General features: G+C 39.4%; 3 protein-coding genes across 3 annotated transcripts; 1 reads left to right on the top strand and 2 right to left on the bottom strand.

The window, feature by feature from the left end:
* The first annotated feature begins 203 nt into the window (after nt 1-203).
* On the top strand, nt 204-5,048 carry si:ch211-122f10.4 (Cathepsin A-like protein). Its single transcript, XM_028594330.1, has 11 exons — nt 204-508; nt 652-763; nt 848-985; nt 1,060-1,218; nt 1,909-2,000; nt 2,521-2,605; nt 2,694-2,846; nt 2,928-3,071; nt 3,772-3,936; nt 4,029-4,118; nt 4,238-5,048. Exons 1-11 carry the CDS (start codon nt 339-341, stop codon nt 4,319-4,321), a joined length of 1,392 nt encoding a protein of 463 aa, XP_028450131.1. The 5' UTR covers nt 204-338; the 3' UTR covers nt 4,322-5,048.
* A 1,582-nt stretch (nt 5,049-6,630) lies between these two features.
* slc38a7 (solute carrier family 38 member 7) lies at nt 6,631-16,127 on the bottom strand. The gene is made up of 12 exons (XM_028594428.1): nt 16,034-16,127; nt 13,270-13,589; nt 12,285-12,338; nt 11,110-11,254; nt 10,367-10,511; nt 10,146-10,244; nt 9,951-10,008; nt 9,716-9,830; nt 8,873-9,020; nt 8,307-8,506; nt 8,165-8,216; nt 6,631-7,516 (listed from the first exon to the last, which is right to left on the bottom strand). Exons 2-12 carry the CDS (start codon nt 13,522-13,524, stop codon nt 7,417-7,419), a joined length of 1,371 nt encoding a protein of 456 aa, XP_028450229.1. The 5' UTR covers nt 13,525-13,589; nt 16,034-16,127; the 3' UTR covers nt 6,631-7,416.
* A 1,247-nt stretch (nt 16,128-17,374) lies between these two features.
* On the bottom strand, nt 17,375-26,215 carry LOC114558307 (aspartate aminotransferase, mitochondrial). Its single transcript, XM_028582192.1, has 10 exons — nt 26,018-26,215; nt 21,809-21,965; nt 21,362-21,490; nt 21,204-21,263; nt 20,961-21,119; nt 20,767-20,871; nt 20,499-20,649; nt 19,847-20,012; nt 19,528-19,678; nt 17,375-18,636 (listed from the first exon to the last, which is right to left on the bottom strand). Exons 1-10 carry the CDS (start codon nt 26,098-26,100, stop codon nt 18,514-18,516), a joined length of 1,284 nt encoding a protein of 427 aa, XP_028437993.1. The 5' UTR covers nt 26,101-26,215; the 3' UTR covers nt 17,375-18,513.
* Nucleotides 26,216-26,416: the final 201 nt, after the last annotated feature.

Here is a 26,416-nt window from a genome sequence, read left to right as displayed (position 1 = left end):
TTAATTAATTTAGCCTTATCGTATCTTGTGATCATTTTGTGTTGCTTTATAGTGTAAGCATGTTCCCTTGAGTTCCACTGTAAATGTGTTCAATAAAAATAAATGATGATAACTCAATACATCTGCCTAAAGCAATTCATCTTCTTCTCCGTATGATGATTTGTTGCCATAGACAGAATATAAAAAGTTTGTTGCACGGGATTTCCGTGTAGTCAGGCGCCGCTGCTCACGTGGCCCACAGCAGCAGTCATATGACGGTGTTCGTCTTGTTCAAGCGGAACAGCCGTTGAGGACGTAGAACGAAGTTACTGCTACAAAGAAGTGATTGGAGTTCAGTGATGATCGCCGGTGGTTTGTTGATGTGTTTTCTGGCCGTGTTTCAGCTCGGCTCGCGGGCTCAGTACGCCCCCGATGAGGTGACCTACCTGCCGGGTATGACGTTCAAACCGAACTATCGACAGTGGTCGGGATTCCTCCAGGCACGGCCCGGGAAGTATCTCCATTATTGGTAAGAAACAGGAACCGACTGGTTCTCTGCAGCTTCTCAATATTGCTCCATCTCAGTTTAGCGCTAGATGTGGAGGTAGGCTATGTGAGTGAGACCATTGAGTGTTTAATGCAGTCTTTAACCCCGGTCCTGGTCTCCTGCAGGTTTGTGACTTCTCAAAGGGACCCGATCAAAGACCCCCTGGTGCTCTGGCTGAATGGAGGCCCAGGCTGCAGCTCTCTTGATGGATTCCTGTCAGAGAATGGACCATTTCATGTGAGCATTCTTTGTGCACAACTATACCTGTGCACTGGTTGATAAAAGTGACTCTGAATAGGCATTGTTGACTTTTGTATTCAGGTCAATGATGACGGGGCCACACTGTACGAGAACACATTCAGCTGGAACAAGATTGCCAATGTGCTGTATCTAGAATCTCCTGCAGGTGTGGGATATTCCTACTCTGATGACCAAAATTACGCCACCGATGATGACCAGGTGAGTTCCGCGACTGCTGACTGACTTTAAGAAGCTTAGAAACTGCATTTCCATTTCATATGTTCTTCTCTTAGGTCGCGGATGATAATTACAAAGCCCTCCAGAGTTTCTTTGCTAAGTTCCCAAGTTTCACTCAAAATGAGTTCTTCATCTTTGGGGAAAGTTATGGAGGAATTTATGCACCCACCCTCAGCCTGCGCGTGGCTACTGGAGCTGTCAAAATCAACTTCAAGGTGAGATGCTTCACGCAAACCAGTAAGTACATTTACTCAACCAGTACAATTTCGAGGTGCTTGTAGGCCTACTTGACTTTACTATTTCTATATTCTGCAACTTCATACTTCATACTGATAACTGATGACCAGTTACGTTCCAGATTCAGATTAAAAATGCAAAACCTAATAAACAAATAGAGTATGATTTATAACTATAGAATAAGACTATTGACATTCACGAGCTGTCCTATCAAGTAATTAAATCTTTACCGGCTGCAACATTAAAATGATGTACACATTAATGCATCAACACTTTTAATCCACTAATATCATGCAATGCATTATTCAGAATTGGGCCATTCTGCATTATGACTACTTTAACTTTTGGTACTTTTAATTTTATTTTGATGCTCATACTTTTGTACTTCTTACTTAAGTAAAACTCTGAATGTATGACATGTATGAGGAATATTTCTACACTGTCGTATTGGTACTTGTAAGTTATAAAGCTGACTACTTCAACTTCTCAGATTTTCTTTTGCTCATGAGCACCATCAACTGTGGAGTATCCGTACCACCACCAGAATGCCGTTTCATGATTGAAGAGATGTTAGTTTTTGCAACTCAGTAAAGCAGACATGTCTTTTTTATTTTTTATTTTTTTTTTAACTACCAACATTTATCTTGATCTATTATTGTTGTTTTCAGGGCTTTTCAGTGGGAAATGGCCTCAGCAGTTTTGCTCTCAATGACCAAACTTTGGTCTACTTTGGTTACTACCACGGCCTTTTTGGAGAAGAGTAAGTAGCACTTTGCTGTGGAGGAAGCTTGTTTGCTTTGAGGGAATATGTTCAGAAGCAATGCCTTCAGATGCTAGCGTGCTCCCCTGCTTCATTCAGCCGGGACACAACACATACAACCTCAAGTTTAAAATGACACTCTGAACACTGAAACATTGGAAAAAACACAAGACAACCATGAGTCAAAAGACAGAACTGAAATATCAGTCATTTTCACAAGTCCCATTAAACACGTGACCTCTGATAGTGAATGACTTGTGTACGTAAAAGGAAAAATATGCCTGTAGTCTGAAGACAAGCTACTGTTTGTATCTTCATTGGGAGGAACAGCAGAGTATTTTAATGTTCACTTCAGTCCCTTTCTTTAATGCATGCCAGAAATCCAAAGAAAAACATCCCCATTTACTTCTGTGGTTTTAATTCTGCCAGAGATGTCACCTCATGCTGTTTTACAACGAGCCAAGAATTTATAAATCACTCATGTAGTTGATGTCATTTTAAAGTCATGTTTTATGTGCAGTTTGTGGCGTGATCTGAACATAAATTGCTGTGACAAGGGAAACTGTAACTTTTACAACTCCAGTTCAGAGACCTGCAAGACGCTGGTACGTGTGCGTTATTTCTTCATTATTCAGCTGGGCATTTCTGGTGCTACTGTATGACTCAGTCAGATTTTACTTTGTCTCCCTTCAGGTGAATGTGGCCTTTGGTATTGTGTATAATAGCGGACTGAATGAGTATGCCCTTTACTTGGATTGTGAGGTTGGCAGAAGATCCCACAGAGGCTACGAGAGGACCATGAGTCACCTGTTTAAAAACTACAAGAAACACCCACACCTCCACAAGGTGAGTGCTGCCTGCCCATGCACCTGTGCTTCAGATTCTTCTTATTGTCTTGTAGCAGTAATGATAAAATCGTAAATGAAGTTTTCAGATGGAGTTTCTTCCTCCGTGTCTCTGGTTGAAGTCCCTCCCTGCATCAACAGTACGGCTCAGATGAACTGGCTGAACAGAGGCGATGTGAGGAAAGTGTTACACATTCCAGACACACTGCCACCATGGGACCTCTGCAAATAAATAATCAATGTGATGCGTCACAGAGAGATACCGTAGGTCTTTCCTTCCTACTGCTGTCTATCTGTCAGACTATACAATCTGCACTGCTCCCACTGGACCACAGGGACAAAGGACACACACCGTGTGCATGTGTGTGGCAACCGTGTGAATATTCCCGTTGTGGGATTAATAAAGGATTTTTAATCTTTTGATCCATCCAACAGGTGCTGCAGCAAACAGGAAATTTTATGGCAAAAAATACACACACGCACACACACACACACACACACACACATTTTAACAGTGGGTGGATTCTACCAACATTTTTAATGCATTGGAGTAGTAGTTTTAGATCATTGGTTCCCAAACTGGGTACCCCCGGAGGTACGAGAAATGACATAGGGGGTACCAGAGAAAAAAAAAAAAAAGATTATATACAAGTGCAAGGGTGGGGCATACGTAGGGGTACATAGCTGGAGGTTAAAAGTCTAAAGGGGTACAGGACTGTAAAAGGTTTGGAAAACAACACTGTTTTAGACAATGGCACTAGCCAAATTTCTGTTAAAATCCATTGGTTATTCATGTCATTAATTTAAATGAACCCCTTGAATTGGAGTGACAGTAATTTGTAACTGAGGCATTTCCCTTTCTTTTATGTGTGGAGTTGGGTAGGTAACATGTCGCTCATGATCATAATGAACTCTCTCTTCATTGTAGTGATGACGTTGGAGAGCAATACACCAACCTGTACCCAACAGTGAAGGAGGTGTATCAGAAGCTGCTCTCTCTGGGCCTGCGGGCACTCGTCTACAACGGAGACACTGACATGGCCTGCAACTTCCTGGGAGACCAGTGGTTTGTGGAAGACCTCGGCTTGAAGGTAGGAGCTTTATTTTGGAAAATATTATAAAAGAGGTTCCCCCAAACTACAACCAGATACACTTCTCAATACTACTAAAATGTTGTTCTCAGGCAACCACTAAGTACCAGACCTGGCATCATGATGACCAGATTGCTGGTTATTACCAACAGTTTGGAAACATCACTTTCCTGACAGTCAAGGTAACCATCACTGTGTTGTTTAGTTTGTGCAATAAAATCATGGTTGTCTTTTTTTTTTTTTTTTTTTTTTCACATGTATGGTTTTATATAGTGAAATACTGCTGTCCTCTGTTTTTCAGGGTGCAGGGCACATGGTTCCTCAGTGGGCTCCGGGTCCAGCTTTCCACATGTTCCAGTCTTTCATAACAAATGGCTACTACTGAGCCTTGATGGAGACTGCTGTATGTAATATACCTGCACTAGTCACTTGTTAGACGGTACATTTTCTCAGGGATGAGGATTTTGGAGGGAAGAGGATTATTAGGGAACTTGTTTTTTATCATCTATATTGTACAGAGTACCTGCAGTGAAGTGCGTTGAGTATTTGGAGAGGGACACATTATTTGTTATTGGCTTTGCTCTGCATCACCTTGAATTTCAAAATCTAACCATTAAAGTGCCAGTGTTAAGGATTTTTTCATAGATATTGAGCTTATAGTGTAGGAATTAAAACCCTTTTTAGACGGTCGCTATTTTTTTTTTTTTAAAAGGACCACAAATAATTGTGAATAAAATGTTTATTATATGGTTACCAGCCTGCTTCACTTCCTGCTCATTTTGGGGATTTGTGCCTTAAGTTTGGTTTTTACTAAGTGAAAATCTCAGTCCAACTGAGCAGGTGCTTAACTGACTGAGCAACAGCATTCTGTTTAGCAAAAATTCCCCGGTGCCCTTGTCGTCTTAAAATTGTCCTGGGGAAAAAAAATATTTGTCCTGGAACTGGGGAATTACATGTAAACATAACAAGGTACAAGTCCCTACTATTCACCCAAAATAGAAGTAAACTGATATAAAGCTGAGTCTTGCCGTTTGTGGTAATTATTCTGAACTTAAATGACAATGCTCACTTCACTTGTATTTCTTTTATTAAATGTTTTGAACTGCCAGTGACATGGATTGCCAGATTTATTCACATGCCTTTACTGTAGTAATTTATTGGAATCTCACAGGTTTAAGTATTTTCATAAAAACCTGCCATGAACATATTTGTAAGTCAAAGGGACACATGATTTCTGATTAACTGATGCCTTGGGGGAAAAAAAAAAAAAAAAAAGTGTACATCCTGAAGGTAAAACTGAAGTTTACTGAAAACACAGTAAATCAGTGACAAATCATAAATGCACCTGACATTCACTCATGACCAGAATAACTAGTGTCTGTAGCACCAAAAGGTTAAGAGAAAAAAACATTTCAACACCACACCATACAAACAATTCATATTAACAATGATTTCAAGACATTGATTTGACTGTAGCTTCTAAATGTATTTAATCCAACAGCTGACTAATACAATGCAATTGCTTTTTTGGAGAACAATATCCCTTTAACCTTTACTGTCCCTCATGTCCACAGAAAAAAGAATCCCACTTAAATTATAACATGCTTAACATTCCTAAGATTATTAGCTGTGATACAGTTAAATCCCCCCGTTTGTTCTTGATTGCCATGTCCATGTAAACCTTTGAACATTTTCCTGATTTTAAATGTACACTACCGTTCAAAAGTTTGGGGTCACTTAGAAATTTCCTTTCCACTCCATTACAGACAGAATACCTTTTTTTTTTTTTAAACCAGGGCAGCAGTTTTCAGATTACATTATGTGCTTACATAATTGCAAAAGGGTTCTCCAATGTTTTCTCAGTTAGCCTTTTAAAATGATATCTCACAGATAGGATATCAGATTAGTAAACCCAAATGTGCCTTTGAAACATTGGATGAATGGTTGCTAATAATGGACAATGTAGATATTTCATTAAAGATCAACCACCCACTCAAATCAGCTGGTATTCTGTCTGTAATGGAAATTTCTAAGTGACCCCAAACTTTTGACCAGTAGTGTAGGTCAGCTGCATTTGCAGCTTGATTGATTAAAAATGTTTTTAAATGCTTAATACAACTGAATAAATGTGTTATAAACATATTAGTGTTAAATTAGTCTCATGTTGCCTGATCTCTCCACAGTGCTGTCGGAAGCTTAGAAAACAAAGCTCACTTTGGTTTTTGTAAAAAAAATAAAATAAAAATTAATTTCTAACTTCTCATTCTTTAAACAAAGAGTTTGTGGCGTGGTGTGAACCAATTCAAGTAAATAAAACCGCCCACTCAGTTTGACTAGTTGGCCTCTGTAATATATGTACAAACTGAATTCTGCCTAGGTTACGTCAATTTTTTTGCATACATTCATAAAGAACTCATTTTCAAACCCATGAGCACTCTTGAAAAGAGTTTGGGTTTGGTCACTGCTCCTCTTGCAGATCTGTGTAGTTTTTGGGGAGGCACACTGCTGTAGCTTTCCGCCAGTCTGGCAGTTAACTGTTTTGCACATTGAAGTAATCTAATCTTTTTTAAAGGCCTGCAGGCTTACATGAATGTAACTTTGTACTTTCAAACAACAAATATGGTTTTAGTTAAAAGCAAAATATAAAACCATAATAGTACCATTGTTATAAAATATACAAGAAACCAACAAAAATTAAAAAATAATGCCTTCCTAAATTTATTTTAAAGTGTAATATGATTAAGTTGCAATGCCCAAATGGTTGAAAACCTCCCTTATTTAAACTCATTTAGGAGGTACTGACTGGAAATTAAATAAACAAGACAAACTGTCCCACCCTGCAGTTATCACATCACTCAATGATTCAGAAGCCTTGCTTGTACAAATGTTTCACTCAATTATATTATTCATTGGAGAAGAAACTAACTTCTTAATTACAAACCATCACCAGCAGCGACATTATAGTCCGGACCGGGATAGCACCTGGCAACAACAGCATGTCAGTTTTAGTAAGAAATATTTACTTTGACATGCAAGTTAAAATACACAAATTGGTACAATTTCATTATCAAAATCAATTTGATTGTAAGACCTTTCAAAGTCCTTCAGCTCTTGTAAACAGGACAGGAATGAGTCGTCCAGAGACAAGGGAAGCCCCTCTGTGCCCCTGAACTGTCAAACAGGTTTCGCTGCAAGTTTAAACCATCATAAAAACATAAAACGTGCAATTTAAACCGTACATTAAGTAAAAGGCAAAGTGTCTGAAGTCATTTGGCATCGTGGGGTGTCTCTGACTTCTATCTTACAGAGTAAAGAACTGTGGAGCGTTAACTCAGTATGGAGCAGGGATGCAACATGCCATAGAGAATTTTTAAATGAGTGTCATGAGATGGTTCTCCATCAAGTAGTTCAGAATAGCAGCACAGAACCAAGCCCCCCCTCGGTCTTAAAACACCGTTGGCTCCAATAAAACGGTTCCCTTTAACTGAGGTCTTGATAGATGGAGTTGGTCGTGGTGAGGCCAAAGATGAAAGCTCCAATCGTAACCATGACAACACCAAAGACCACCAATCCATGCCAGCTGTAACAGAGAGACCGACATTAAAGAAATATCCTTATCAAGGAAGTTTACTCAAATCTGCATTTAACATTTTATTGTCGAGACACTGAATCAAATGTCAATCATGTAAAAAGGATCTCTCATAGTGCCAAAATCAGAGTTTCGAGCAAACAGGCTCCGATAGACTGCACACTACCGGCTCACAAGCAAACAGCTGACAGAGAGCAGTAACATGGGGCTGGTTAACACAGTTAAATATGCAGATATTTTCTCAGGAGTTGGTAGAGACCCAAACAGTGCTAAAAGCAGAGTGAATGACAACTGACCTCCAAATGAATGCTATGTTACTATGTTGCTGAATGTCTAATGTCACGTAAGCCATAACAACAATATAAGCTGGTGATATCGCAGAAGTTTGTTTTAATGTTTTTTTCTGCACCCTAATGGCCAAAGTGTGATAACAACACATCTTTTAAGTTGTACTTCATTAATCCCTGTGAGAAAATTCATCCTCTGTGTTTGACCCATCGTAACTATAAAGTAGCAAAGGGCAGCTACAATGCAGCACCCACGGACCAACAAGGACGTTATTGCTGTTCTGCTCAGGATAATTTAATCATTATAGTTCCAAAGAAAGTAAACTACATCCAATAATAAGCAGGATCTCACCTTATAGTGTGGCTGTCTGTCTCTGACAGCTTGGCTTGCATTAAACACAAACCTGTTAAACAAACATTGGATAGACATTTCAGTGGGACGTTAAAAATCGCACAGAAATCTGAAACCTTGCAAATGATGAGGGAAGCATTACCTGGAAAGACAAAGATAAAGCAGGCTGCCAATCCTCCGATCAGCGAGATCACCCGACCAATATCTGGGATGAAGAGGGCGAGGACGAGGGTGACAACAAACCACACCAGCGTCTGCAGGATCCTCCTCCTCTGCTCACGACGCACACACACCTCCACCTGCTCGCCTTGGAAACGCAGCCAAAGTCCTTCTATAACTGCCCTGGAAGGACAAATGATTACAACAGAGTGTGGTGAGGAAATGCCGCATTAACTGAAGCGTTAAAATAAGGAAAGTCATCTTTATCGCAGACGAGGGATGCACTGATCGCATATTTACAATCAGGGCTCATTCCAGGTACTGATCTAAAACCAGTTATACTTATAAACTATTTGTATGTCACTGGATGCAATTGATCTGGATCATTCTGGCATAGGTAAGGTAACATGAGGCTATAGCTACACATTACTGCACTATAGGTAGCAATATTCATACAGAAGTCTTTTTTTAGGTTTGTGCAATTTAGAAATCTTTGAACAGGGAGACCAAGAGTATGGAAATGAAACATGAATATTTTCACTATCTTACCTGCCACAGAAGTGTAAAATGGGGTAGGAGGTGATGACGCAGATGACAATAAAAGCTCTTGCGATGGCCACAGCAATATCATTAGAAGGGTACGACATCAACACATCCTGATTGACGTTGGCGCCAAACGTCAGGAAGCCACAGACACCTGATCAAACACAACAAGCATTTAAGTATTGACCGCCAGTCATATTTAAACACATTAAGATCGGTTACATGTTGAAGATCAGGATCGACTTTATACCTGACCCAAGAGCCTGTTATGAAGTGTGATTTTTAAACTAGGTATTTCATTGTATTAGATGGTTTACCATAACTTGACAATGTTAGTTTATTAGTAGTCTATTTTCTTTGACGTTCCACTTCCAGGATTGCTCTGTTGCCGCCGGAAAATCCGCCGGATTTCACTCATTTAGGCCGGATATCCGTTGCCTTGGGCTTCCTTTGTGTTGGCATTTTAAACTCTGGTCGATTTATGACGACTATGGTTAACCTTTTCTCAGATCTCTGCAGGGTAAATCGAGACCGCAAGCTAGACTATCTGTCCAATCTGAGTTTTCTGTTGCACCACTAAAACAACTTTTTAAAAAACGTACACGTTCCACCAAAACATGTTCCTTCCGAGCCTATTTTGCAGCGGCAGCGCTGCTTTTCTCCGGTGTTTAGCACCGCCCAAGATGATTGTGATTGGTTTAAAGAAATGCCAATAAACCAGAGCACGTTTTCGACTCCCTGAATGCTATGTGGAGTAGCCAGACTCCCCTCCAGCGTGCTTTGGAAGAGTGTCTGGTAAAGCGAGACTAGGTTATTAGTTACATTATTGAGTAACAAATGCACACAAACCTGTTCCCGTGTAAACAAAGAGGCAGATTATCATGCTCAGAGTGACTACGACTCCCCAAGGTTTGATCTCTTTTCTGCTCATACTGTTGAAAACGGGCACACAGCTGACATGGCACTGTAGAGAGAGATCAGGACAAAGAAGATGGGACAAAAATACATCAATATCTAACTCTGTTCGATAGAAAAGGCATATATAAATATTTATGATGTCAAATGATAACAAATGAAGAGATACCTGGAAACCAAAGCATATGGTGGGCATTGCATTGAAAACTGCAGTCCAGGATGCAGAACTGTAACACAACACAACTATTTAGCAAATCAAGCAAAGCGTGACGACGAGGATGCAAATGTATCTGATTGAATGAGCAGGTGGACACAGTGCTAATTAGTAAAAAGTTTTGAAAAAGCTGTTGTGTGCAGAGCTCACCTGGCGGGTATGTAGGCCGGAGTCGTATCTTTATCTGGCCAGATGCACTTTATTATGACCACGATAGTGACATACCAGGTTCCCATCACACTCAGTGCACTACGATGAAGAACAACAACAACTCAAACATGATCAACATGCAAGGTAAAAGCTAAGAAAACATTAACCACATTTTAAGCCTTGGTGAGAAAACATGCAGAGTGAGCAACAAAGTTTTGTACCTGGCATACTTCTGAAATCCAATCTCTTTGGGGATGGAGAGAGGAAGAATAATCAGGACTGCAGTGACAGAGATGGTAAATTTGCGGTCAGTGTACCAGTAGCCACTGACAGTACCATCTGTGTCATGAGCCACTGCAGCCACCACTGCAACACAAAAACAGGAATTACAAAAAAAAAGTCAGAAGGAGGCAGTATAACCATGCATGCTGGATTAGAGTATAGAGTGCCACAGTGGGAGTTAACTGTAAAGTGCAGTACACATGGAAGAGATTTAGCAAAGTACATAATTAAAGTCACAACCACTCTATTCATTCATTAATTCCTAAAGTGGTGGAAGGTCGCAGTCTATTTCCAGAAACAGGCAGGAGTAGGATTTCTACACTGTCAGCATCTCAGTGTGAGGAAATGTCACAGTGGGTCACGAGGGTCACATTTACTGAGAGAAAAAGCTTAGTAGTGTCATTCTTGATGCTCTTTGCCCTCTTCAAGGATAGCTACACACTATTACTACTACTATTAGATATCTTCTATTGAACTTTAAAAACACACAGATCACAGCTAAATGTAGAACAAAGTCCATGTACGTAATGACTATAGAAAGCTAAGATCTGTGAAATCCCGTTTTTAACTGTTAAGAGGTTAAGGTAAACATAGATTAAGATCAAAGACTGTCTAACCAATCTCATAAACTGAGACAGAAACACGGTGGCTTGATTCACTTTATCAGTGTGAATATACTCACAGCGATCCAGCTGGTCTCCAATGACAATAAAGAAAGCAATACAAGTCCCAAAGGTGTAGACAGCAATGGCTACTTCACATACGATTCCTGTGACTTTGCCACAAGTGGCTCGGACAACCTCCTGATAGGTGCTTTCATTGCTGACCTGAAGGAACCAGACAGATAATAAGTGGACATGGGTTCAGCAGTAAATGTGTTGGAATAGTCTTTTAGTTATTTAGTCATTGGCCAGCTTGAGGTGATGGTGCACTAACATACTGAAGTTATTCATTATGGTAATTAGATCCGAATTAGGGTAAACTGAGGCCTCAAAGACATGCACCTGCTGTGCCACACATGCAGAATTCTGACATTGTGACAATGACAGGTGTGTCAATCTTCACTGATCTCACTATTCAATTCAATTACGATTATCCTGTCAACGATTTGATATGATTCGATATCCCAATGCATCATGATGCGCCACCTCCTCAAATTTATTATATATTGATACACATGGTTCAACTTTTCATCAACAAATTCAAGCAGTCAGATATATTTGAACTATCATTTTGATTGCATCTGCTCTTAAAAAAGAAATTCCTGAAAGTGGTGGAGTCTGAACACAGCAGGCAACAGACAAAAGGCAAAAATAAAAACAGCAACAAACAGAAAATCAACAAGCAACATCAGTAGGCAATAACTGATTATTGTCGGTCACTGCATCGATGCAGAATCGTCAAGGTCCCTATCGCGATGCATCGATGCAATGATTAATTTAACACTCCTAGTCAATAAGGAGTGTTAATTATCTTCACTTTAAGGCATGGTTATAGAGAAAGTCATGGGTTTTGGCTGGTTAGTACAGTCAGTCAATTATACTCATCAGCAATTGGTATGTTACTTGGCTGGACTCTTTTTCCATTGTGTTTTAACATGTCACGTCAGCAGTCTGAGCCATCAGGAAGTGAATTGTTGTGCAATGCACTTCATTTGATCAGGAATACAACCACAGAACAATGTTATTACACAAGGCTACTGAAGGAAAAGTACTCATGTGAAAGACAAGTAGTCAGCTTTAGAAGGCTGCAGAACATGTTGGAGAAAATGATAGAGAGAAACAAGTGGAAAAGTAAGAGATGGAAATAAAAGACTTTCAGGAAGTCAGAATCTGATGGTCCTGTAGTGACACATACCTGGGAGCAGTACCCCAGAACCACCAGTCCACTGATTATGAAGATCAGCATAAACTGAAACAAAGAAACAGGAAGCATCACGTTATAGTTCCCGATAATATTGTCTATAGGCAGTTTTGTGTTGGTCACAAGAACACAGAAAATACTTTCAGACGGTCAGCTGTTATCTGCTCTTAACATTCAGTGCAAAGTAGTGAGTAAGTACGGTGTGCCTGCACATCTGTCGAAGCCAGGTTCAGTCTTAGATAGGGCTGGGTACCAAATTCAATACTTTTTAGGCACCGACCGAATTGCCTCAAGTATTGAAAAATGCACCGTCATTCAATACTTAAGGAGCAAACCATCAGCGTCAGTGAGCCAATAAGCACGCAGCGTGCTTCTACTAAGATCTAATAAAGCTTTTGATTAGCTGCCTAACGTTACATGTCGTAGAGGCAGGCAGGAACAACTCTACGTTAGGCACAGAGAAGGGGCTCACGTAGTAGGAGCTGAAAAATAAATCAAAAGATTTGTGCCGTAATGTTAATTTTTGTTTTATAAAATTGGCATAGAAAAAAAGTATCGTTTAGGAACCGGTATCAAAGTCATGTTATTGGTACCGAAGATTTTTGAACGATGCCCAGCCCTAGTCTTAGATTCTAATTTAGATAATCGAACACTAAATTTAGACAATAATAAAGTAAAACACTATGTTTTCTCCTTTCATATTTTCTAAATGCTTCTCTGTAAAGTTTTATGAGGGTATATGTTGGTGGACATAGTGAGCCGTTTTAGGACATCCCTTTGGCCTCTAGTAATATATGATTATTATTTGTCATTGCTTTTGACATATTACATCCTAAATACTGATTAAAATCATAGGTTGCAGCCCAATTTTATCAAATTAAACCAAATGTTTACAGTGTGAGCATGTGCCTCATGCAGTGGGGAAAGGGCCTGTAGAAGGGGCATACGGCATAATGTGCCTCACTTTGGATCTCCTCACCATTTGAAGCATAACTCCTGCCGTCACTCCTCCTGCCATGTTGAAGGCTGCAGGGAAATTGAGTAGACCCGCTCCCAGTGCTGCGTTCACTACGATGAAGACCGCTGCCCAAGACGACACGCCTCCGGTCCCCCTCCTGTCTGTCTCAAGATGCTGGACAGAATCCACACTGGGGCTCTGCAAGAGCCACGCCCTTTCTCCAGAGTCATTACTCCCAACACCGCCCCAGTCCTCGACATCAGTGTTAATCGCCATAAGTCAATAGGCTGTAGCTTGGACTGCCAAGCCTTACGCACCTCAGAAAATTTGTGTCCACCTCTCTGGAACCAAGAGGAGAAAATGTTGTTTAGAAAAGCGCAGTATCTTAAGTTTCACAACAGTCAGGAGGCAGCTGATGTCCCCCCCCCAAGTTATCACCAGTGTCAGTATGATGGTGATACCATTCAGTAATCTGTAAAGTGGTGTTTGCATTTAGAGATACTATACATCTGTATATACAATCTGACCATGCACAGTGCGGATATCATATAAACATACAATGTAAATTAGTTTAAACCAACACTAAGATTTCGTCTTAGTGTTAACTGATTAACACTAACATGTCAAGTACAGGAGTCATTTTTAGCACAGCACTTCTATTCTCTGTATTCTCGGAAGAAACATTAGTTTCTGAGAAAATTAATTTTAAAAAAAACAAAAAAAACATTGGTGAATAAACTGGGATTTTTAATAAACAATCCATATTATGTGGAAAGTCAAGGTAGGTTAACTTGTATTAACAATTTTAAGGTCCACTGTGTAACAGTCTGCTTTTAAGTTTTTGGTTGATGTGAAACCTGCATATTATTGGCCCACATGATCTTTGTGAGTATATAAAGATTATCTGTAGAGTTTGGATAAGCAGTTTCCCAAATTGTTTCTATCTTATCTTCTGCTAACAGATAACGAAGGCAAGGAACCGACAAGGAAGTACATATTCAGGAATGTATGTGACTTGATGCAGTACATTAACACTTTAAAGAAAACAAACGTTATAGGCTATATTTCAACTGATAAAAATGACTGCACTGGTTGGCAGAGAGCAAGTAAAATAATTTAGAGTCATAAGCATAATTGCATATAACACTTCTTTGGTCATTATAGTGATTATTTTGTCACACGAAACGTTAAAGTTTCACAAAAACATACCTTTGCTATTACCACGGACAAAAAGTTATGTGTAGTTGCACGTTATGACTGTTTGGTCCAGAGAAATGCAGCTGTAGACGTATAGAAACTGTGCGATACAGCCTTACATTCTACTACTCATTTATTCAAAGTGTGATAACCTTTTCCTTCACTTGTTGGTTTTATTCCATTAGTCTTCAAAACAGGAACTGCTTACATCAAACTGTTAAAGTCTGTTCCAGAATTATTGGACTCCCCTGAGAGCTCGGTCCACCCTATGCGAACAGCAGACCTTGAAGACTGCCTGTAGGATCCATCGTGATCCATCACATGTCATGTTTTCGATGTTTGAGTGGCTCCCCACAAAGCAAAGACTCCGCTGTCAAGACCCAGAAGAGGTAGGTGAACTTTGTCCCCAGGGCTGTCCAGCTCCTAAACTCCCAGCACCCCCCAAAATAAAATATTTGGACTCGACTAGACTGATGGACTGATGCACTCATCCCATCCCCTTTCCCCCCTTTTTTCTTTTTATATATTACTATTTATTTATTGTATTGATGATGTACTGTATGTGGTGGAATATGCAGCTCTTTTTGTCATTTAATTGCCCCCTGGGGATGAATAAAGTGATGTGAATTGAACTGAATTAACATGCTGCGCGCGCTCCCGCGGATGGCAATCAGTTTATGGCAGTCCCTCAGTTTTTGCACGACACCTGGCCATTATAAGTCACTGATGAGCTTTAACAATGTCTACAGAAACTGCAAAAAAAAAGAAGGGAAAAAGCAACGTTACCAGGTACAAGGGAGGGTGCTGATCATATATATTAAACATGCATTTACAGACATGTTTTATATCTATGATGATGTCAATTGGGTTTAGGCTACTGCTAGCTTAAACCACAAGACACACCTTCAGCTGCCTACACTGTAGGGCTGTCCTCGACTAAAGAAATTCTTAGTCGACTAACACTTATACGATTTTGTCAACTAATCGATTAGTTGATTTAATTGACAGAGCTGTGCGCTTTGAGAGGTGGTTAAGACTAGAAAAGCACAATATAAATATAGTTAATTAACCATCTGTAAAACTGAGTTTCTCCACAATTAATCCTGCAAAAGCACCACTTTAAATCTTGTGTTTCCCATAAATGTGCTCAGCAGTTTCTTGGAAATAAGTAATTAAGCATGAATAAGCATAAAAAATGACTAATCGACTAAAGAAATCTTAGTTGACTAAGACCAAAACGACCGATTAGTCGACTAATCGACTAAGAGGTGGCAGCCCTACTACACTGATACTGATACTGATTAAACACCCCACTTTTCAATGTGATTAGATTATTGCTTTTCTCTTCATTAACCTAACAAGAACATCTGTCAACGCTGTTAGCCCCTTTGTTACTCTGTGTCAGCCAGCAAACGTTACACCTATAGCTAGCTAGCTAAGTACAAAATACAAATACCGGTAAGCAATTTTTTTTACCAAACGGTTTCACACATTTAATTATATCTACATAATTTATTTTCGCTGTAATTTCTTCGCTGTGTAGTGATGTGTAGAAGATAATGCTGATAATGAAGAACAGTAACGTTACCTTTAGTGTTAAACCGCCTCCAGATAGTGAATGACTGACCGTCGGTCTGTTTTGGCAGTTTGTAGAATCCAGAGGAGCATGTGACACGTTGTCACGTGACTGTTGTTTGGAATTGTGGGTATCGTAGTTCTCTGCATTATACGACTCCTCAATATCGTAGGGGCAAATGGGCAAATCCCAGTTATTTAGCCTATTTTATGTATGAACATATATATATATATATTGTTTCTGTATTTATTGTTTATTTCATATTAATGTTTATTATGTTGTATGTCTGTTATGTATGCACCAATCACCAAGGCAAATTCCCCTAAAGTTTCTGATTATGATAGAAGTCGCCTTGTGTTATGAGATGATAAATTAATGTCCTAATTCGTTAATGTAATAAACTTAGTATTTTTTTAATAAATGTATAGCCTAATGTTATTTTTGTGTGTATGCCCTCACAACAAAGAAGACTGAAGAACAGAGAGAAAGAGCTTAAAGAAGCCACTAAAAGAACTGCAACTTTGCAGAGCTGGATTAACCTGCCAGCAGACCAGCTGCAGGTGAAGCATTTGATAATTTCATTTTGATAATGTCAAGCAACTATCCTACATTATTAATTTAATGTGAAGTAGGCCTATTTTATCAGAAATATTTTCTTTAAGTTAGAGTAGGTTAATAACTCATTAAAAACAAATCAATGATAAATGTACAGTATATTGTATCTGTGCCATGCATAGCATTGTGAGTTAGTTATTATTTTATGTATGGGGCTAACCCCAAAAGCTCCAGTTCACAGCACATTTGAAAACCTGAGGATCAAGTCAAATACTTTTACTAGCTGTATTGAAATATGGGATGTAATGCTAGATAACTGGTTCACAAAGGCTTTATAACATGTTGTAATTTTTCTTTATTCAATATATATATATATATATATATATATATATATATATATATATATATATATAAACATAAATATTATTTATGGTGCCAAATCATAAGTTATTTCAACCAGAATCATTAAGTGAAGCCACCATTTTTTTTCCAGGTTAGAGCAATAGCCCCTCCAAATATCAGTTCACTTTCCTGTTCTCACATTCACCTCTAGTCAGTGGTTGACAGGAGGAACAAAATCAAATGTTATAACAAAAATGAAAGACTCATTACACAGTAAGATTTTAAGATTAGATGAACCTATGTCCATGTATACCTAGTATGAGATTACTGTCATATATGCATGTCAAACCATCAAATGACAAATAAGATTCAGGCACATAAGCTTGGAAAGGTGGGTAAACTGTAAGGAAAAGGATAACGTCAACTGCATTTTTAAAAAGCACATTAGAAAAGATCATTCCTCTATATCCATTTATTGTTTGTTCAATAAGGTACATGCCAAAAGATCCATTATTTTATGACAGAATGCAAAACATGGAGGAGTACTGGCAGACGTTTGAGAGGTATGAGTTGACTGGGGGAAAACCCCACATTTCTAAGTGTTGTTTGTGCCTCACTGTATCAATGATGAACAGATTGATACACTAACATACACACATACATCTTGATGTCTGAGTGTAAGAGCAGCATGTGCATGTTTCTTTAGGAACTGTCTGGTGTTCACCCCGTTAACGTACTCCACTCATCTTTATTACCCACACAGAGACGTTTGTACTTGTATCAAATACTCCATGATTAAAATAAAATTTAAAAATTGGGCTATTGATGTGGGGATATGGTGAAATATGGAAAACATCTCCATTGTGGAATTCATTCCAAGTATTAAATGCTTTTAACCATGTTTGCCTTGTGTGCTTGTTTGCATCGGGGGTTAAAGAGGGACTGACTGAGAGATAGCTCGGAAAATTTCAAAACGGAGATAATTTGGAAATTACTCGATGATTGATTAGTCCAGATGGACAACCACAGAATAGCCTGATAGTGAATTGATTAACTACTAACAAATAAGTTAAGATGCCGGCCTAATCTTGAAAGTCAACAGTGCCTTACAACTTATAAAGTGCTACGACTCCACCATTAAAATTAAGAAGAAAAAAAAAGGCTTAACATAACAAAAGAGATCTCAACTTGTAGGTGAAATTGATTCATTCCAACCTGCTGTTGGTTCCTGGATGTTTTATAGTTAATGGTGCCCCAGCACATCAACAGCACACATTTAGGAGGACACTAATGCACAGCCAACAGTTGATTTTTCATAATAAATAAGCAAAGATGATTCATCAGTAGTGGAAGAAAATATGTATTTTACAATTTGGCAGGGGACCCTGTTCAATGAAATGTTGTACAAACAAAAGTTAAACAGAAACTAAACTGTTTTGACAGCAGCATCTGTTCCAAGTTGAACTTGTGTGTCTTAACTAAATATTGAGCTCTTTTCTAAAACGTGGAATGGAGGAGACAGAGAATAAGTGACGCATTAAGCTCCTCGTCAACACTGCTGCTTTGATTTCGTAACTCTCCCAGCAGGATCCACTCTACTTGGTGACTGCATGGATGCCGTGTGCCAGGTAGCCCACATTCCCAGAGGTCACGCCTGCCATGGAAATTCTGCCATCCTTGGTCATGTACACTGAAAACTCCTTGGTCAGGCGCTCAACCTGCAGGAACAATGAATGAACACACACAACTCAAAATCCACACGTCAGTAATTTATCAACAAACATTCCCACTGCACTTTGTCCTCTCATTGTATCTCAAAGAGAAATCTTTTAGAGAGACCTGTAAAGACACTGTTACAGTAGTCGAGCCTCCTGTACAGTTTAACACTGTGCCAGAGAGTCCAACCCTGTTTTCTAGTCTGTCTAGTAATATGTTGTGGTCGTCCGTCTCGCATGAGGCACTGAGATCTAATAATATCAAGAAACCTTTCCACCGTCTGTGTTTAAAGGGATATCATTCAAGAGTCAACAGTGCTGTGGTCGAAATCCTGACTGGAAAACATCAAAACAAGGAAGGACCAAGGAAGTGTTCAGCTCTTAGAAAACAGGCTTTGCAATGATTTTACTCAAAATTGGGATGATTGATATGGGCCTGTAATTATTCATTGGTTAGGTTGGTTCTTTTTTAATTGTGGCTTAAGAACTGCAGTTTCCAGGGCCTGTGGGGAATAGCCTGAGAGAAGCTCTATAGAAGATATATTTAGACTATATTAGAGCAGCTGTAGAGGACAAATGCTGGTACGTAATCATACAAGAAAAAATGTGGGTTTTTAATTTAATACCAGAACAAGTGCTTACATTCACAATAAGGTTTCAATGTAAAAAAAATCTCCTATTGCAGTGAGTAAATGTGGTAAATTTACCTTAAAAAAAGGACAATTTTGCTTTGCTTGAAATACTTCTCTGAAAGCTGCAAATTATTTTTCTTAGTGCATTTGTATCATCTTAAAAGAATAGGTTTTTCATTTTGGGCAACCAGGAGAGCATCCAGGAAGTTCCTGGTCCCTGCAGCCCTATTTTTAACAGAAAAATGTGTGTGTGTGCGCGTACCTGTTCGGGTTTGAGGCCTGTGAAGCAGAACATCCCAATCTGGTCAATGACATGCTGCCAGTTGTGGGTGGAGCCCTCCTTTTTCAGACCAGCCACTAGCTCTTCTCTCATCTTAATGATGCGGTTGGCCATCCCATGGACCTCCTCCAGCCTGGGATGAAGGACAGCAGGGTCAAACAGATCAAGGAATAGATTGTGGCATGTATCTTGAACAGTTTGGTGAATATGAAAGATAGAGACTTGATCTGAAAAATATTCAAACTACACATTTAGTTCAGGTATTGTGCACAATGTATGGATCTACAGTATAAGCACATACCACAGTGAGCGCAGATCTGGTGTGTTGAGAATGGTTGCTGCAATTCTGGCGCCGTTCATTGGCGGGTTGGAATAAATGGGTCTGATGAGGATCTTAAGTTGAGACTCCACTCTCTTTGCCTCCTCTGCGTCATTACAAACCACAGTGAAGCCACCCACACGCTCACCTGTGAATATCAACATGCACATTGAATGTTAAGTCTGATCAACTCATGTCTGTGAAACAAAAATCTCCGAACTTACCCTTTAAAACACCAAAGTTACACAACAACACTAACTGATCGAGGCAGCAGAACTTCCCTGTTCTGCGAGGTAAAATGACGTTTTTTGAATAAATCATGTTGTTTCTAACTTTGTAACTACTTTTTACCACTGGGTGGTGGTAAAACACAAGCTACAGTTCACCTGTTCAGTCACTAAACACAGAATTAAAATTTGTTTATTACATTTTTTTAAATCAACTAATTCCAATAGGTACTGCAGTTTGGCCAGAAATGTGTTATCACAAATAACCACATACTCAAAATGACCAGACCCCATCCAGGTAAACTTACCAGTACCATTTCTACTCTTTCCATAATGAAATTTGAAAATCTGCATTTCATCTTTATTAATATTTATTCAAGAAGAGTTTGTACTGAATGCTGACTGACCATAGAGTCCCATGTTCTTGGCAAAGGACTGGGACAGCAGGATGTTGTGGCCCTGTTCAATGAAGTAGCGCACAGCCCAGGCATCACGATCGATGTCTCCACTTGCGAAGCCCTGATAGGCCATGTCGAAGAACACAAGCAGGTTTCTTTTCTATAAGTTGAAAAAGCAGACAGAGACAACCAGTTAATAATAGTGTAAGTGATAACAGCTCAATAAAGTACAGTGCTTATAAATTGTGGCTTTTGTAATGTCTAAAGGTCTACTCACCTTCACAATGTCAGAGATCTCCTTCCACTGCTCAGGCCTGGGGTCCACACCAGTGGGGTTGTGGGCACAAGCATGCAACATGATCACACTTTGCTCTGGGATTTTCTGTGACATAAAGAAAGGTTCTGGTTAGTCAACTTACAATGCCATGAACAGTACAGACTCTCTTGACTAGTCCATCATCTAAGTCTTACAGAGATGTCATCGAGAGCTCCCTTGAAGTCAAAGCCACAGGTGGACGGATCGTAGTATCTGTATGCTTTGAGCTGCATGCCGGCGTCTCTGAAGATGGGTGTGTGGTTTCCCCAGGAGGGTTTGGGCAGGTACACATCACGTGGACCATGGAATCGAGACTGTGACAAAATAAAGTTCTGGTGAGATAACCAGCCTGACCTAGGGTTTCGTTTGTGTGACTGATGAATACAAGAAGACCTCACCAAAAAGTTGGCTCCAATGCGCAGAGATCCAGTTCCCGAGATGGTCTGGACAGTAATGTTCTGTTGGGAGAAGAGAACAGCTGCACTGATGTGGACTTAAAACTGTCACAACCGATTTGAACTTCATTTAGTTTGGAGTAGTCACCACCCCAACTTACCCTGCCACTTTTCAGGACCTCATTGTCATTACCGAGAGCGAGCTGGGCGCAGGACTTGGTAAACTCCCCCAAACCACCAATGGCAAGGTACTCCTTATCCATCTGTTTGGCTGTAATAACAGCCTCTGCCTAGAAGAAAAATATAAAAGTCATTACCTTGAATGGTATTCCATGCTTTGTACATAAATCATCAATGATTTAGTTAATATTTTATTAAGACACAAATCAAATACATACACAATTTCTCATGGTGATAAAGCAGAAATTCTCCTAATTATTAACATAAAGCCAAACATACACTAACATACACTGCATGCTAAAATGTTCCATCCAACTCTCTGTATAGTGGAGTTGTGTGTGTGTGTGTGTGTGTGTGTGTGTGTGTGTGTGTGTGTGTGTGTGTGTGTGTGTGTGTGTGTGTGTGAGAGAGAGAGAGAGAAAACCTACCTTGCGCACACAGCTGAGCACAAATGGCTTGCCCTGGTCATCCCTGTAGGCTCCGACTCCCAGATTCATCTTCTTGGGGTTTGTGTCCCTCTTGTAGGCCTCGCTCACCCCCAGGATGGGATCGGGGGGACCCATCTGCACTCCACCCCACCATGAGCTGCAAAAACACCAAGTCAGATGAATGGTGATGTGGATGACATGGCAAACACTGAAGAGTTCATCTGTGCTCACTGCACTGAAAAACAGATATCCGCCCCATAAAATGGAAAACCCTAATGAAACCTTACAAGGTCATGAAATTAGCTACTTCTTAAGTTTTCAAGGCCTTAGGTGAAACCGGTCACATTAATGCGATGGCTAGATTAGCCTTGCTCCTGTAACATGCTGTGGGCCTAATGCTCTAGCTTAACTCTTCATGTGACCTGAGGATACCACACTGACGTAGCGACACATGAACGACACATGCTCAGTTGGCACAAGTTTAACGAAACAAATATTATAATTCATTCAGAGTCCAGAGTCCAAGACCTAGAGTAACAGTTAATACAGGTCTAAAAACACAAACACCCTTGTTCATCAAGTCACTACCCACCAATTAAATTATTTATTCAACATTACTTACAGATTCACTATTAAAAGTAAATGCTAAAATATTCTCATGAACAATACAAATCACCGCTTATAATAAAAAAAGAAAATTACTGATCTGTGAAAATAGAAATATCCCCTTGTAAGAGGAATGAGTAAATACTAGGGCTGGGTTAATTCTCCAATTAAAATCTACCTTTGTTTGAGAAAATCCAGAAATCAATCTTTTCATATGTTAATGATGTTAATATAATGTAAGTCCCGTTAAGTTAAAAATACTTTTTGGGGGCCAATTCTTGATGTAAACATTAATCTGGTGCATTATAAAAAAAAAATAATTGTGAGGTTTGCTTCTTGCTTGTACAATTTACAGCACAAGTTTGCTGAGAATGTCTTTTATCTGTAAGCAACATTGGTATTGTAACCGTAATTTCCCTAACATAAATTATATTGAATCGAATCGGGTCCTTGTGAATCCAAATCGGAGCAATTTTGGAAATCATTGGAGATATCCAGCCGTGGGTAATACCTGCATAAACAAAAAAAAGTGAGTACCGGCAGAGAAGTAAGTAAACCAGCATTAAAGACAGCAAATGAAAGCTGCATATCAAATGTAAAAAAAAGTCATGCCCTCTGACCTATTGACCTCACCTCACTGAACTCTACAACTCATCATGCACATGACAGTGGTGCAGGGCAGGCTGTGTAAATTTATTAGATCCACTACAGACTTGTTACGTACAAACATACTATAATAAATTGCATGAAAGTATGGTTTTAAAATGCTTTTCTTTCTTTCTTTCTTTTAAAAAGCTTTCTAACTATGTCTACACACACTGGTAGGTGTGGGTGCCAACTTAATAAAACCTGAACAGGATCACAGTACCTCCATCACTCTCTCTTAAAAAAAAAACAAAAAAATAAAAAAAAGGGGGAGTTCTAAGGAAAGTTGATGTAAGTGGAAAGGAGATGAGGCAAAAACATCCAAAACTTACAGTAGATTAAGGAAGATCAACACAGATGTTTCAGGAAGTGTCTCTCTCAGTGTGGCATCAAGGAAAACACAAGCCAGTCATCTGTGCATGACATGCTTTCTGCATTTTAAATAAAATAGCATTGTTTGAAATCTACTGAAGATATTTTAATGGTTTAACACACCAACAAAGCAGAGATGAATGCTAGCTCTTCATACATTTCAACTTGTTATAGTATGCAACTAACTACTGAAAGAAAGAAATGCCTACAGCCTACATTACAAGAGTACAATAGTTACAAAAAAATAATCTACCAAATTTAACCTAGTTAGATTATTAGATATCATTATGTGTTGAAGGCTTAGAAAATCAGTGTACTGCATTGTTGAATATTTTTCTACTGGATATTTGGCTAATATGTCATAAAGGACTGCTACTAATATAATACTTGTCTTATCACTGTAACCTTTTTTCCTTTAGACAAATTAAATAAATTCTGTCACATCTGCTTGATGCATGAAGGTTGCTGCGTGTTGCGACCTTTAACGCACTGTTGCTCACATATTGTCTCAGGTTTCCTCGACTTTGTAAAGCCTCTAAACTTTGTAGCTAAATTTAGGACTGAGCACTTTGCAAAGGGCAAGAGTCTCCAAACCAACAAATAAATATATATATTTTTTAAATCATATGACACTGGTTTATTACATTTTTTTTTATCACTGATAAACATGTTTATTGCATAAAAATCAAGTGGTTTAAGTAAAAGAAAAAGAAAAAAATTTGATGTGCCAAGTCCAGCTATGCAACTGTTAACTCGAAATACAATGGGGTTAGCTTATAATGTTTTGACACATTCATTGCATTGTGTAGTTCAGGGGTCTTAAACGTTTTTTAAGCCAAGGACCCCTTAACTGAAAGAGAGACAGATCAGGGACCCCACTACTACATATATTGTATAAAATGAAGTTGCATATTAAACTGGGCCTACAATAATGTGTAGGGCGGCCTAAAGCCTTTATACATATCCTTTTTGCATAGAATACTAAGCTGTTGGCATGATTGTATTTTTTTTTTATAAATAAAGAGATATACTGTATTATAGGTTCATGTGAGGACATAAATAAGGCACCACAATTATAAGCATGTCTGTGCAAAGTGTAAACAGAAGAGGTTGGAATTATTTTACTATGTAGTTTTATTACAGAAACAAAATTGTACAATTGAGAATCATTCTGTAAAGGGCATTTGGGTCCAGTGTTCCCATTCAGCGTAAATGCTCACAGAACCTTTGAACTTCAGCGTTTATATAAACATCAGTGACTGACAAGTTATTATCAGTGATCAAAAGACCGAAGGTCTTTTTTGGCAAGTTCCAGGGCAGGATTGCTGAGCTCACAAGGGTATTCCTTCCCCACCAACTGCTCTTGATACTAGCGTCATACATAAAATAAAAACGTCCAGTTACAGGTGTTGAAAAAAAACAAACTATTGTCATCTATTTATTCTTTGAAATCAGACCAATGTGCTTGAACATAAGCCGATAGGATGAGACGATCGCAGAAACACACCCACACAGACAGAAATATGATAGCAGCACCAGCTAGCCTACAGTTACACTTCCGGATACACAAGCAGAGGCTGAGCAAAGACACGTACAAACCGCCACCGTGAAGTTGTCTACTATTTACAAAAGCTACATGTGATATTGTGTATGCATATAAGGCACAGCAAAAGCTCTAAACGTGTTTGCCCTCCAAGCAGACCCTGAAAGGACATCGGTGGTGGTGACTTTCCCAGCTTCGCCGCAAAAAAATAGCCAATAACCGATTAAAGGCGGAACAGGACAGCCAATCAGCGTTCAAAGGCGGAACAGGACAGCCAATCAGTGATCAAAGGCGGAACAGGACAGCCAATCAGCTCGCACGTCTTCTCCAACTACGATAAGTCGCTAAGCTCAAACTGTGCGTGGGATTTGACAGCTGAAGCCATCGCGATCGAATATCCTTAATAAAGTTGCCTTTAAAACCCAAACAAAAGAAAAGGGCAGCCACCCTATATAACATATATATATTATTATAAATACGTTATTAAAAAAAAACGATTCCATAGGTTTTATGTTCACACCGGCGAGGTGTTAATGGAAACTTGTGCTGCTGACACAATCAACGTGACTTTTATCAGCAGCGAGCTTCACTGATAGCTAGTTACTCGCTGAGGTCAAATTAGTGCTAATCAGAGAGGATGTCCATCACACCAGGTGCAGACCTGAGAGTTAATAAGAATCAAAAACGGGAGTCAGTAAGGTTTACCTAACTTTAGCTACATATGAACATTAACGCTAGCTTTCGCCACAGGAGCTAACCTCAGACAGCCCATCGGGGGCCTATTGAAATAATGTGACCCCTGTAGCTAATAAAGTTAACCAGTTAGTATGGCTAAAGTAATAACAGAGCAGTGAAGCTTCAACATAAATGTGATGGCTGACAGAACCGTAAACGTTAACATTAAACTAACGTATTGTCTGCCGGGTCAAGCTAACGTTAGCCGTAAAAACCAACGTGAGCTGCTAGCTAGATCACGAAGAAAGCCTTTTCTACCGTTAATTTTCTCTACGTCCGTTAGTTTTGAGCGTGTTATTGCTGTTTACCTGTTGCGGGTGGACACAACTCCCAGGGACGGGGAAATCTTCCCCAGGCAGTAGATCACCTTGTTTGACTTGAGCATGGCCATCGTTGTGCTGCGCTAGGGAGCAAAGCCTAGTAGGATGTGGACGGATGTGAAGGGCAGACACGGCCACGATGCTATGCTAGTCCGCTCTGAGTACGCGCTGACGTCAGAGTGGCAAACTATCAGCAGTACCGATCAGGCCCGTACTGATACATATTTACTCCGCAACGCTGGGGAAACAGGTCTGGCAATGCGAGACTAGTACAGTTAATTTTCTACTTAATTTTCTGACCATCCTGCACAGCCAAACTGTATTTTGAACGAGTCTTATCGGCATGTGTGCTTTAAAGCAGGTGTATCTGCACCTGGAAGTCTGCTG

Source organism: Perca flavescens, chromosome 1 (assembly GCF_004354835.1).
Source record: "Perca flavescens isolate YP-PL-M2 chromosome 1, PFLA_1.0, whole genome shotgun sequence".
In the NCBI taxonomy this organism is placed as follows: domain Eukaryota; kingdom Metazoa; phylum Chordata; class Actinopteri; order Perciformes; family Percidae; genus Perca; species Perca flavescens.
The sequence above is the reverse complement of the archived record's forward strand: the minus strand, read 5'-3'. Positions and strand labels throughout refer to the sequence as shown.